The 14,567-nt window shown below is 52.2% G+C and overlaps 1 protein-coding gene across 1 annotated transcript in view; it reads left to right on the top strand.

Moving 5' to 3' along the window:
• Positions 1 to 6,634: 6,634 nt before the first annotated feature.
• Positions 6,635 to 14,567, top strand: part of CELSR1 (cadherin EGF LAG seven-pass G-type receptor 1) — a 158,517-nt gene continuing 150,584 nt past the window's right edge. The window contains exon 1 of the mRNA XM_052681133.1: positions 6,635 to 9,433. Coding sequence (XP_052537093.1) covers positions 6,751 to 9,433 — 2,683 coding nt within the window. The 5' untranslated portion in view covers positions 6,635 to 6,750. The remainder of the gene's footprint in view (positions 9,434 to 14,567) is intronic.

Here is a 14,567-nt window from a genome sequence, read left to right on the forward strand (position 1 = left end):
TGCAGTCCCTGCAGTCTCTTAGCCAAGCTAGAGGTGTCTATTTTTCGTACTCTTCCATGTTAACTAGTCCCATAATCCCCTGCCTACATGCCAGAAGCTGGCAAGACAACTGTATCTGTAGTGCTGCACGTTCATTGTGATGGGCTGGCAGAAAGGACTTTCAGCAGGCTTCCCTCAGCCCCTAGGATGAAGCCATTAGAGCTGACCTTTGAATGCTGAGGCTCTGGGACAGGGAAGTGCTGAAATCCCCACCCCCAGAGGGGACTAGGAGACATGTGGATGTGGCACTAAGGGGCACGCTTTAGTGATGGGACTCAATATGTCAGCTCGATTAGACTTGGTGATCTTGAAGGTCTTTTCCAACTGAAATGACTCGGTGATTTCTAAGGCAAAAAATAAAAATAAAAATCAATAAATCAGGGCTTTCTACACTGCTTAGTTGAACTGGAGCATCAGTTTTGGCATCCTGTTGTTTTTGGGACTGACTACACTTACAATGCATCCTCCCCCACAGAGCTTCAGTGTTCCCATAAAGTTGTGCCACACTCAGCTTTTTGCTCTCAGCCACCGTGCAATTTCTGGGCATTACATTTGCTCTTCTCTTGATGTCGTTGCCTATTTGCGTGTTTTAACTAGTTGAATCTTCAGCCAGTGCAAGTGAGGGGAAAAAATACCAAACCCATTTAGAGTCAGGAAACTCACAGGCACTATTTGAGAAGGGTGGAGCTGAGCTCCTTAGGGTAAATTAAAAGTGGATGGTATTAAGTCTAAGGAAATAAACAAGTTACAACACCAAATCACTGCTCCCTCCACAGAGGATTTTAAAAGAAGCAGCAACATGATAGGCTAAAACAAACTCCCTGTCTGAAAGCCCTAAATTGTTTCTTTTGCTACACAATAGAAGCTATATAGAGCCAAGAAGCCTTGAACATTGTTCCTGCAATAAAGATCCTAGTGTTTTGGAATCCATTCTTGGCGTTAAGAATAATTAATGTTAGCAATAAAAGTGTTTTCTGAAACGTTTCCAAACCTGTGTGGTTCCTGTAATAGGTGAAGGTTCAGATTTCATCTGATGGAGCTCAAACTAATTCCTCTGTTCTCAAAATAGACCCAGATGAAAGGTGGAAGAAATAACGACTTTTGCTCACTGAGCTTTCTTGGGCTGGAAAGGGGACGGCTTCACACGGGACTAGAAGTCCAAATGCCTGTCTACACAGTGACTTCTTATCGTGTCTCTTTATGGTGATTACTGTCTAAAGCGCCGGTTTTACCCGGCTTAACCTCACTGGGGTGATACCAAGGCAATCATTCTGCCTAGGACTCCGCTCTGGTCCTCAGACCAGCTTGACGCACAGCCCAGGTTTCAACCTCCTGCGGGGGCTTTGGGCAGATGCAGACCTTCGCTGCAGTGCCCCAGCTCCAGGGGATCAGCGGGGTCACAGCACCAACGTGGGACTCCCAACCAGCAACGCAGACGTCATGTCCCACTGTTGTGCTTTGCTTACCAGAGTACCAATGGCGCTGCCTGAGGCTGAGCCACAACACGGAGGATATCCTCATAGCTTGCTTCTCTTCTCCACTAGACTTCATCTGGGATCATTGAAGCTGATTTGTGCTGACTGCAGCCCCAGACAACCAAGAGACACAACCTGAAGTGTAGGAAGGAGTTGGAAGCACCACAGACGGCCTACAAACTTGCAAGTTGTTTTCTAGGCACTCTTCTTTCTTCATGTCTGATGTGTTGCTGTGTAATTTGATATCGGGGATAATAAATAACGTTCCCCTCCAGAACCTGGTTTCGTTCATTTTTAATGTATGGCACAAAACTTCTGTTTTCTTTCCAAGTGTTGGAAAACTGGAAGGTTGATGAATGAAGTGTGGTTAGAAGGTGCTTTATGGCTGACTGTTGTGGTTGCTATGCTTATTTGCTCAAAGTGCTACTTTAGCAGGAGTAGATCACTGGTGCACTTGTAAAGTGAGCAGTTATGAATACATGCTATATGTACAAATTTATATTTAACACTACGTATACGTAATGTTGGGCTCCTTCAGCCTGGAGATCTCACAGTAGAACTTAAAATAGGGAAATACTCTTCCCACTATTCATAGGGTTTCTTCCCCGCTCTTGTAAACTTCATGTTTTAAGAAAATTCCTTGAAGCAATTTATTTTTTGTGCAACTGAGCACTGAGTGGAGCTGGGCAGCAGCTTGGTTTTTTTAACTTCTCAATTTTATTTTAAATTCCCTTCGGAAAGAAGCTTGAAATAGTTCACACCCAGGCAAGTCAGAACAGAGCATTTTTTGAACTGGGAAATGAATATGTCATCCGTTGGTACCGAGAAAACAAAGGGTCAGGCAAAACCTCGCCCACGAGCTTATTTTTATGGAGGTTGCCCATCAACTTGATGTCTATGTGACTCCTTCTAGAGAAAAAGGCAATTCATACCAGGAATCAGACCCAAAGGGAACATGACATTTTCTTTGAAGGATCAGCCTTCACTGAAATTGAAATCATGACACATAATTCTGGTTTTCTTTCCCACCTTGTGCTTCCTGTACCAACTGTTGGGTTTCACCATTTGCTGTCCCCAACTCTTCTAGAAGGAAGATCCATAGAAAGAGCAGCAGGGAGATCCCATCTGCATCCAGCCTGGGACCCCAGACAAGAACAACATGAAGCTGTGAGAATAGGTCCAGAAAAGGCCAGGGAGATGATCAGAGGGCTGGAGCACTTCTACTGGGAACACAGGCTGAGGGAGTAGGGCTTGTTCAGCCTGAGGAAGAGAAAGCTCTCAGGAGACCTCATTGAGGCCTTCCAGTACTTAAAAAAGGTTTATAAGCGACAGGGAGACCAACTTTTTACACTGGCAGATAGTGATAGGACAGGGAGGAATGTCTTCAAACAGAAAGAGGGGAGATTCAGGTTAGATGTTAGGAAGAAGCTCATTACTCAGAGGGCGGTGAGGCCCTGGCACAGCTGCCCATAGAGCTGTGGGTGCCCCATCCCTGCAGGCGCTCAGGGCTGGGTTGGATGGGGCCCTGGGCAGCTGAGCTGGTGGGGGCAGCCAGCCCAGGGCAGGGGTTGGGGATGGTGAGCTTTGAGGACCCCTCCAACCCAAACCATTCTGCAGTTCTGTGATCTCACTGGTGCCTAAGAAGTGATTTGAGTTGTCCATGTGTTAAACGTGCCACTCCTTTCACTAGGGCAGTGGGTCAGCCTTGCATTGGAATATATTTTTATGGTACAATTCTACAGCAAGTGGTAGAATGCACAAAAGGGCTTCATAACAATAGGAATTGTGTAATTAATGAGAAAACAGTGAAACATGCCAGATAAACAAGAGAAAATTAACTGCTCAGCAAGTGGCTCCAAGAAAATAGCAGGCAAGTAGGACAAAAGGAGTAGAACAGAGGATTTGGTGTAATTATCCCCATAATTAGTTTCATACAAGTGCTTTTACAATATCTTCCATCTCCAGACTCCTGGATGTTGCCTCTTGCTGCCATAAAATTGGAAAAAAAGGTCTCAACTGCCTTTTCTTGTGGATCTATTTAATCTAACAAAATCTCCTGAAATGTGTACTTGGATCTGACACTAAAAAGGCTGCAGAAAAGGATTGTGTTGAAACAAAAGCTTTTTTTTTTTTTTCCTTTTCAAAACATGGGCATTAAGGATTGCATTAAAAAAAAAAAAAATAAAGAGAGAAAAATACAGATGTGCACCAGGGTGGTTTTTATGTACATGCCAAGTTTGGGTTGACATGAATTAAACCAACTGCAGAGTGAGTAGCTGGATTTTTGTGAGCATAAAACACAGCACCCAAGCCAACCTGTTAGCCTCACCCCTGTGCCAGAGAAGATGCTGGAGCAGATTGTCCTGCAAGTCATGCACATAGAAGAGAGGGAGGGGATATGGGACAACCAGCACGGCTTCACCAAGGGCAGGTCCTTATTCCTTTTTATGGCAGTGTAACTGTGTCAGTGAACAAAGGAAAAGATGTCATCTATCTGGACTTCAGCAACACTTTTGACAGTGTCCCCCACCACATCCCTCTCTGCAGATTGGAATGGTATGAATTTGGCAGGTGGACTGTTTGATGTATGACTGACTGGTTGTGAGATCATACGCAGAGAATGGTGGTCAATGGCTCAGTGTCTGCATGATGACTGGTGTCCCCCAAGGGTCAGTGCTGGGACCGGTGCTTTTTACATCTTCATCAATGACACAGCGGGGGTCAGCAAGTTTGTCAATGACACCAAGCTGTGGGGTAATGCCAGCACGTCTGAGGGACAGGATGACATCCAGAGACACCTGGGCAGGTTCAAGCAGTGGGCCCAGGTGAACCTCAGCAGATTCAACAAAGCCAAATGCGAGGTCTTGCATCTGGGTTATTGCAACCCCAGCTATCAGCACAAGCTGGGATATGTAAGATATGTAAGGACAGCCCTGCCAAAACACCTGGAGGTGCTGGTGGATGGCAGCTGGCCACGAGCCAGCAATGTGCCCTCACAGCCCAGAAAGCCAACCGTACCCTGGGCTGCATCAAAAGCAGCACGGCCAGCAGGGCAAGGGAGGTGATCCTGCGCCTCTGCTCTGCTCTGTGAGACCTCATCTGAAAACACTCAAGGTCAGGCTGGATGGGGCTCTGAGCACCTGGTGTAGCTTTAGTTGTCCCTTTGCATTGCAGGGGTTGGACTAGATGACCCTTACAGGTCCCTTCCAACTCAAAAGATTCTACGATTCTATGAAACCTGATAATGGAGAAGTTAATTTAAAATTTATTTTGAACCTATTTTCTCCCTTTACAGGAATGACTTTTTCCATCAGAGGATTAGAAAATGCAACTAAGACTTTAAATTCCATTAAAAAAAAAAAATCGGACGGGATTAAGCTGAATCAGCGAAACCCTTTCCAAACTTGCCATTTACAAAGCTTTTCCTTTCCCCCTGACGGACGTATTGGCAACAATCCCATCGTATTTTCCCCTTGAAATGACGCCGTTCCGGGCTGAAGGCAGCCGAACGAACCGCCGTTTCTCGCACCCTCCAGGGAGCGCAGGAGCTCCGCAGCCGCAGGACGGGACGGCCGCCCCCTGTCGGCAGCGCGTCCCGCAGCGCTTCCCGCAGCCCCCGCCAGGGGCCACTGCGCCCGCGGGGACGGGCGCGGCGAGCGGCGGCGGAAAGAGTTTAGCGGCAATGCACGGAATCATCGCCGCCGCGATATTGAAACGCGGGCTTTGGCTCCGCTACTCCCCACAGACTGGAACTTTGCAGAGAGCGTGCAAAGACTTGCAGCTGCCCCAGAGTTATTTCAAACTCAGCCGTCCTTCTGCTTACCTGCTGTTGTGCGCGGTCCGCAGCGGCCGGCGAAGTGCAGGGCAACGCCAGAGCGGCAAGTCGCGCACAGCCTAACAGGATTGCAATTTTCCGTACTCCGAAAAGTGACATTCCTTTTTCCCACTTTTTTTTTTTTTTTCAAGAGTCCATTCACTTTAATTTTTTTACAGACAGCAAACCCGAGACGACAGGTGACTGCGCACGGGTGAAGCCGCAGAGCTCCGGCGAAGCCGCGTTCCCACTTCCCGAAGCGGCTCCCCCAGACGGAACCCGCCGCCTTCCCCGCGCGTCCGAGCGGCGGACGGACGGGCGGACGGAGGGAGGCAGAGAGCCCCGCGGGGCGCGCCCGGCCCGGCCCCCACAGCCGCCACCGCCCGGGAGGGGCCGGGCGGGGCCGCCGGGAAACCCCGCCCCGGGCAGCGCCCGCCGCGCAGCGCGCAGCCCGCAACGAGCGGAGCGGGGCGGCACAACGGGACGGGACGGGGCGCGGACCGGGCGGCTGCACCGTGCAGGGAGCACTCCGCCCGTGTGCCGGCCCCGCCGGAGGGGACGCTGAGGAGGGGCTTCGGGATTTTTCTTTTTCTTTTTCTTTTTCTTTTTTTTCTTTTTTTCTTTTTCTTTTTTTCCTTTTTTTTCTGTGAGAAGTAGAGGAGCAGCAGGTTTATGCTAATCGCCCTCCCGGGAGCAGCGGTAGGAGGAGGAGGAGGAGAGGAGCCATTTTGAACTCACTTCAAAGTTTAAGGTGGAAAAGTTGGAGCGCTCCCGCACGCTGCCCGCGGACGGGGCCGGGGCTCCCGCGGAGCGCGGGGCGCAGAGGGGCCGGGGCGGCGGCTGATGGCTGCGGGCGGGCGGGCGGCCCGGCGGGTGGATGGATTGTGCGGCAGCGCGCAGCCCGCGGTCGCTGCCTCCTGAGCCCCGGAGATGCCGCGGCTGTCCGCCGCCGCCGCCGCCTGCGTGTCCTGGGCCGCGCTGCTCTGCGCCCTGGCTCACGCGGGCGGCGCGGAGCCTCGGCCGCCCCGCGCCGCCCCGCTCCTCCACCTGCCCCCGGGGGCCGCGCCGCGCCGCGGAGCCGCCGAGCCGCCGGCGCTGCCGCCCACTGGGCGCCTGAGGGCGGCGGGGCCCGCGCCGCGCCGCGCTCCGCCCGCGGAGCCCCGCGGGCCCCGGTGCGGAGGGGTGAACCCGCGGCGCGCCCGGCGGCGGGCGGCCCCCGAGCACCGCGGAGCTGACTGTGCTCTGGCGGACGGGGACGGGCGGAGGGCGGCGCGGCGGGCGCGGAGCCCCAACAGTCCTCCGCAGTTCCAGCTGCCCAGCTACCAGGTGTCCATCCCCGAGAACGAGCCGGCCGGCACGGCGGTGATCACGCTGCGCGCGCAGGACCCCGACGAGGGGGAAGCGGGCCGGCTGGCGTACTCCATGGAAGCGCTCTTCGACGAGCGCTCCAACGACTACTTCTCCATCGACCCCCAGACGGGCAGCGTGGTCACCGCCCGCAGCCTCGACAGGGAGACGAAGGACACCCACGTGCTGAAGGTGACCGCCTCCGACCACGGCTCCCCGCGCCGCCGCTCGGCCACCACCTACCTGACGGTGACGGTCAGCGACACCAACGACCACGAGCCGGTGTTCGAGCAGCCCGAGTACCGGGAGAGCATCCGCGAGAACCTGGAGGTGGGCTACGAGGTGCTGACCATCCGCGCCACTGATGGCGACGCCCCGGCCAACGCCAACATGCTTTACCGCCTGCTGGAGCCGGGCGCTGGCGACGGGGTCTTCGAGATCGACCCACGGTCGGGGGTCGTGAGGACCCGCGCCCCGGTGGACCGCGAGGAGGTCTCCGAGTATCACCTGGTGGTGGAAGCCAATGATCAGGGCAAGGATCCTGGGCCACGCAGTGCCACGGCCATGGTGCACATCACCGTTGAGGACGAGAATGACAACTACCCTCAGTTCAGTGAGAAGCGCTACCTGGTGCAGGTGCAGGAAGACGCCCCAGTGAACAGCCAGATCCTGCAGGTGCAGGCCACAGATCGGGACCGGGGCAGCAATGCTCAGGTGCACTACAGCATCGTGAGTGGCAACCTGAAAGGTCAGTTCTACATCCACTCCTTCTCCGGTGCCATTGATCTGATCAACCCTCTCGATTATGAGACTATTCGGGAGTACACGCTGCGCATCAAAGCCCAGGATGGGGGCAGACCTCCCTTAATCAACTCCAGCGGCATGGTGTCGGTGCAGGTTGTGGACGTCAATGACAATGCCCCCATCTTCGTCAGCACTCCCTTTCAGGCCACGGTGCTGGAGAACGTTCCTCTGGGCTACTCAGTGCTGCATGTCCAGGCTGTGGATGCTGACTCTGGGGAGAACGCACGCCTGGAATACAAGCTTATTGAGATGGCACCACCGGCCGGCGTTGCCCCTGCATTGGGGGACTCCGGGTTTCCCTTTCAAATCAACAACAGCACAGGGTGGATCACAGTGGCTGCAGAGTTGGACAGAGAAACTGTGGAGAACTATCACTTCGGGGTGGAGGCCAGGGACCATGGTGTGCCAGTGATGACCTCCTCGGCCAGCGTGTCCATCACTGTCTTGGACGTGAATGACAACAACCCCACCTTCACAGAGAAGGTCTATCACCTCCGGCTGAATGAGGATGCAGCAGTGGGCAGCAGTGTCCTCACCCTGACCGCTGTGGACAGGGACGTGAACAGTGTAGTGACCTACCAGATCACCAGCGGCAACACCAGGAACCGCTTTGCCATCACCAGCCAGAGCGGAGGGGGACTGATCACACTGGCCTTGCCTCTGGATTACAAGCAGGAGAGGCAGTACGTGCTCACTGTCACTGCCTCTGATGGCACTCGCTTTGACACCGTCCAGGTCTTCATCAACGTCACAGATGCCAACACGCACCGCCCAGTCTTCCAGAGCTCCCATTACACGGTGAGCGTCAGTGAGGACAAGCCCATTGGCACCTCTATTGTCACCATCAGTGCCACCGATGAAGACACAGGAGAGAATGCTAGAATCACTTACATTTTGGATGACAACATCCCTCAGTTCCGCATTGACCCTGATACCGGCACCATCACCACCCTGATGGAGCTGGACTATGAGGATCAGGCGTCCTACACATTGGCCATCACAGCCCATGACAATGGCATCCCACAGAAATCAGACACCACCTACGTGGAGATCCTCATCCTGGATGCCAATGATAATGCGCCCCGCTTCCTCCGTGACCGCTACCAGGGATCAGTTTTTGAGGACGTGCCGCTCTCCACCAGCGTCCTGCAGCTTTCTGCCACCGACCGCGACTCAGGCCTCAATGGCCGCCTGCTCTATACATTCCAAGGTGGAGATGATGGAGATGGAGACTTCTATATCGAGCCCACCTCCGGAGTGATACGCACGCTGCGCAAGCTGGACCGTGAAAACGTGGCCGTCTACAGCCTGCGAGCCTTTGCAGTAGACAGGGGCAGCCCACCCCTGAAGGCCTCTGTGGACATCCAGGTGACTGTGCTGGACATCAACGACAATCCCCCTGTCTTTGAGAAGGATGAGTTTGACATCTTCGTGGAGGAAAACAGCCCTGTGGGCTCCATTGTGGCCCGAATCAGTGCAGCTGACCCTGACGAAGGAACCAATGCGCAGATCATGTACCAGATAGTGGAGGGCAACATCCCTGAGGTCTTCCAACTGGATTTGTTGAATGGGGACCTCACTGCCCTGATGGACCTGGATTACGAGAGCCGCACGGAGTATGTGATTGTGGTGCAGGCCACCTCGGCCCCACTGGTGAGCCGGGCTACTGTGCACATCCGCCTGTTGGATCAGAACGACAACCCACCTGTCCTACAGGACTTCCAGATCCTCTTCAACAACTATGTAACCAACAAATCCAACAGCTTCCCCTCCGGTGTGATTGGCAAGATCCCTGCTCATGACCCTGATGTGTCAGACAGCCTGGCCTATACCTTTGTGCAAGGCAATGAGTTAAACTTGCTCCTCTTGGACTCTGCCACTGGGGAACTCAAGCTCAGCCGAGACCTGGACAACAACCGGCCCTTGGAAGCCCTCATGAAAGTGTCGGTCTCAGGTAAGCAAGCACTGGAGGTGTGTGAAATGTGCAGATCTTCTTTTCGGGCTGACGTGGTGGCATGGGCAGAATAGCTGCTTACGGCTTAGCGTGCAGCCTTCAGTTTCCAGAGGCAGCAATTTATGAAGTTCTTGGAAAGGAACCACAAAAATGGATCTGATCCACGTGCTGTGGATTGAAGTGATGCATTGAAGTTGTTTGGTAGATGTGGATCATGAGAGTAAATAAACGTGTGGGGGTATAGATTTCCTTTGTTTAAGTGATGCTTTGGCTCAAGCTTTTCTGATGTGGTTGCATCAAGGCAATAAATGATCTAACCTGCGAAGACGTAGGGAATGTGCACGTACCTGTGATGCTTGGGGTTAAGCTTACTGTTGGTGATATGTGATGGCTTTGCGGATCCATCTTCCCTTGCTCTTTTTTCCTCTTTTGTTAAAAAATAGTGGCCAGGTAGCACTCAAAGTAGTACTGAGTGATCCTTTGCTGTGGGGGGAGAGGAATGGGGAAGGACAGATGCTGTAACCTCCTTCCTTGGAGAGCTGGTGCGTGATGGGGAGGGCTCTGCCTCTTCTGTTGAGCAGACTGTCCCTTATTGTTCAATATGTACTTTTATGTGAGTGTGTATACACTCTTGGGATAAATGTTTTTTTTTCTGCTTGGTCAGTTGTTTATCATGGAATTACTTTTTATGCCTTTAATTGTGGCATCAATCATGCAATGAGTAATTTCCTCCGCAGGTGCCACTCTATAAAGTTTACTGTGGACCTGATCCCACACTTCTGTTGACTTTCGAAGGTTATAACCAGACACATTCCTCGCTGCCTCTCTGTGCAACTCTGAAGCTAGTATTTGAATTTATTTTTTTCCCTTTTTTACATAAAATAGCTGAAAGTATGAGATACATAGGAACGTAGGACATGCTTCTTTTTTGGGGGGTGGGGGAGGGCGGGATTGTATTAAAAAAATACCAAACTATGGCATAATCCTGGCAGTGCTCATTACTGTAAGTAGTCATTAAGTGCTGCAGGGCCTCGGGGGACTCTGTTGTGCTTGCGGGCTTGAGTTCCTTTTTGCTTCAGGAAAATGAAAGTGATATTAACTGCACTGATTGAATTTACTGCAGTGCGTCACCTGACAGGAGACTTCTATTGCAAAATGCTGGGGGGCAGCTCACGCAGTATGTTAGCTCATAAATGCCATTTCCACGTCCTGTGAGGACTTGTAGAAAAAAACAGGCAATTGGCTTGTGGCCTTAAAGAAACATTTGGATCAGCGTGGTGGTGATTGCGTGGTCATCGTCTGTCTGAAGCAGTGGCTCTTTATCTATCAGCAGCTGATAAGAACTGACTTGGAGCAAAAAGCTTGGAGCAGCCGTTTGGTCAGACCAGATGAGAGAGAAATAGCTCACGGGGACCATTGCTCAGGCTGAGGAAATGTCAGGCAGAGAAACGAAGGACTGGAGTCCTCTGTTAAGCAATGGGAGCTCTACTCTGTATTCACGTTGGGTGAGGATGTGAACTTTGCATCTCTGCTGTGATGTTGATCAGAACTGTCTGCTGCACATCCTGAGATGTATTTAAATACAAGAGCTTCTTATGGGTAGGGGTTTGACGTAATTTTGACAAGTGCTGAACTCCCTTTGGTGTTTGTTCTGAGCAGTTTGCTGTTCGGGAACTGGGAGGGCAGAGTCCTGACATTTGTGATTGTTTCCAGTAAACTTTCACCTGCTTGCTTTCCTGCTTATCTGATGTGGTCTCAAAACAAAACAAAAAAAAAAAAAGAAAAAAAAAGACAGAAGAGCTCAGACAGAAGCCCTCCACCTGGTTATCTCCAAGCATTGCAAAATACCTGCAAATCATCTGCTAGGATAAGCTGCCAGTTAACTGAAAAATGTGTCTATGGAGCAGCCATTAACCTCTCAACCCAGACAGACACAAAGTCCTGCCCGGCTCACAGCTGCTGCTCCGGTCAGGGCAGAATGCGAGCTCTTTATGAACTTGGGGAATGTGATCTATATAGGGGTCGGAAGTACTGCGCTGCTGTAAAAGCCTGGCTGCCACTCAGCACTGCCTTTTGCCGTTGGGGTGAGCATGTGGAGCTGGGGAGCTGCTGAACTCTGTCACCTGTGGGACTTTGAGACTTTGCTAAAACCCATGTCCTTTTATTTGCATTGGGAATTGTTTGGAGAAGCGTGGGAATTCTGTCCTTCTGCACATAAACAAAACTCGGGGAATCATGAAGAGCAAGCAGACTGAGATAACTGGTTTCACAAAGCCTGAGAATGGGACGGCTCTTCACACTTTACCTAAAGAGAAGGAACACCCTCAGAGCTGTGGGGGGGCTGTGGGCAGCCCGCAGGAGTCTGTGCGTGCGGCTCTGCCCAGTGCTGTGGGACCTGCTTGGCTGTGCCCTGCAGCTGTCAGGAGGAGAGCGGGGAGGAACGGGGCTGGTGGGGCCCGTGGGCGGGCAGGCATTAGCATCTTGGAGCTGGAGAGCAGCTTTTGAAGTCAGCCTCTTTTGAAGTGAATCTCTCAGGGTGCCCCTGCGCCGTGCCCACAGAGTGAGCAAACAGGCCCTGCTGCAGGAAGCTAAGCCAGGTGTGCTCCTGGGGTGCCCCAGGTGCTCCCAGGCTTTGGCTGCAGTGTCTCATAGTGATGCGTCTCTCAGAGTCCCTCATTTTAGCTACTCTTTGCCCTGAAAGCTGGTACTTTTGCTGCAGGTGTGGTGTCGCGTAGGAGGAAGCGTTGTTCTTTTCCCGGACACCTTCAAGGCTTTCCTGTGGGAAGGCAGAGCTTGGCCCTGTGTACCCATGCCCGCTGTTTTAACAACTGGGGCCATGCTGCAATCCTGCCCTTACTTTCCAGGAGTCCATTTTACTCCGGGCTCAAATATGAGGTGCCAGTTGGCAGCCAGCCAAACATGAGCCAGCAGTGTACTCAGGTGGCCCAAAATGCCAACGGCATCCTGGCTTGTATCAGAAATAGCGCAGCCAGCAGGAGCAGGGAGGTGATCGTCCCTCTGTGCTCAGCTCTGGTGAGGCCACACCTCAAGTGCTGTGTTCAGTTTGGGCTCCCACTGCACAAAAGACATGGAGGCCCTGGAGTGTGTCCAGAGAAGGGCAGTGGAGCTTGTGAGGAGCGTAGGTCTGATGGGGAGCAGCTGAGGGAACTGGGATGGGTCAGTCTGGAGAAGAGGAGGCTCAAGGGAGGCCTTATTGCTCTCTGTAACTGCCTGAAAGGAGGTTGTGGTGAGGTAAAGATTGGCCTCTGCTCCCAGATAGCAGTGATAGAGCGGGAGGAAATGGCCTCAAGTTGCACCAGGGGAGGTTCAGGTTGGATATTAGGAACAATTTCTTCTCAGCAGGAGCAGTGAGGCACTGGCACAGGCTGCCCAGTGGGGTGATGGAGTCATTGCCCCAGAAGTATTGAAGAAACGTATGGATGTGGTAGGGAGGAATGTCATTAGTGAGCATGGTGGGGGCAGGCTGATGGTTGGACTGGATGAGCTCAGAGGTCTTTTCCAACCTTAATGGTTCTTTGATTCTGTGAATTGGTCGTCTGTGATTTCATACTGTTGTTAAATACGCATTTTAAATGGATAGGATTATTTAAAATGGTAGCTTTTCATCCACAGTTTACAATAATGCCAAATTTATTCTGGATCCTTCGTGATTTTTCTGATTTAAAAAGAGATTGGACAGTTGCTCCCGCCCCAAGATGTTGTCATATGCAGTCCCTGTGTGCCCTGGAGGAAGGATGGGTGCTGGCCTCAGCTGTGCACAGGTGCTGCATGAGGTCACCTGTGTATGACACTGCAAACTGCCTGCACCCGTTGGGCCCGGAGCGTGTGCTACAAATGTAAAGTAATGCTATGTAACAGTCATTTTGGGAAGGCAGTGCTCTGGCTCTGTGCTTTGCTTTAGGCTGGTTTCCCTAGTGAGAGGTAGGCACGCTAAAGCGTTCCTTTACATTCCTTTGACTTTAAACCTCCACTGGCATTCAGTGAGGTATTGACTATCAGCAAATACAAATCGGGATAGAGCTCCTTCATGTTGCAATAAACATTTGCTGTTTTTAACTTTAGCACTTGTTAAAGGATCTTTATTATTATTGTAATTTAAAAGCCATTACGCTAAAGCTCCTGAGTCTCCAGCTCCATGCTTCTCCATACAAATGGAAGAGGTGACATTACACTTAGTTTAACCCTTAGGACAAACGCAAGGCCATGGCTGTGCCTAAGGTAGAGCACTGGGGAGTTGTGCGTGTGCACTGGGGGACAGGGACACTCAAGTTCCCCCCGCACCCCAAAACACTGCAGCCCCCTGGTATGGGCTGGGAGCATCACAGTGCAAACTGTCTTCTTGCCCCCGTGCTTAGGGGGCTGTGCCTTCACCACCTGTGGCATGTGGGGCTGCTGAGGCCATTCTGGGGGTCCAGTACGTAGAGCAAGGAGATGCTTCTGGTGAGACTGCAGGAACAGCACTGCTTTCAGGTACTGGGGAGAAGGGATTGGCACCCAAACCGCTCTCTGCATCCTCCCCTTGCCACCGGGGAGGTAAATTCCTGCAGCCTTAAATAAGCCATACAATTACAGGATTATAGGAATGAAAGGATGTTCTCTCCTCCCTCCCCGTGCCTTCCCCGTGGGTGAGGTGCAGGTTTCCTCCTGAGCCTATTTCCTGACAAAATGGGGATTTTGCTGTTCCCTGCACTGTGTTCTGTGTGCGCACCCAGCACGGGAGCAGCAGCAGGGAGGGAGCAGCAGCAGGGAGGGAGCAGCAAGGGACCTCGTTGGGAACACCGGGTGTGAGACCTGGCCATCACTTTGTGTATTAAATGGGAACTAATGATTAGCAGCCTCTATGCTGTGCTTTTGAACGCTTACCTTTGTTTTCGTGAATCAGTGACTGCTAAGTAGTGGCCATCCTTTTGAAGTGAGGAGAGCTCCCATGCTGCTGTTGCTACTGAAATCCCTCCTTATCTAAAATGCAGCTCAGTTTCACAGAGACAGATGCCCCTCCAGCCCGCAGGTATGCGAGTTGCCCCCCTGCTCTGTGTAATCTATTCCAGCTGATAAAAAGCCGCTGCTGCCTGTTGCTCTCGTATGTGTTTCCTTCCACTTCGTTCCTGGCTTT

The sequence above is a fragment of the Tympanuchus pallidicinctus genome, unplaced genomic scaffold (genome assembly GCF_026119805.1).
Source record: "Tympanuchus pallidicinctus isolate F22 unplaced genomic scaffold, pur_lepc_1.0 scaffold19, whole genome shotgun sequence".
NCBI classification, from domain to species: Eukaryota; Metazoa; Chordata; class Aves; order Galliformes; family Phasianidae; genus Tympanuchus; species Tympanuchus pallidicinctus.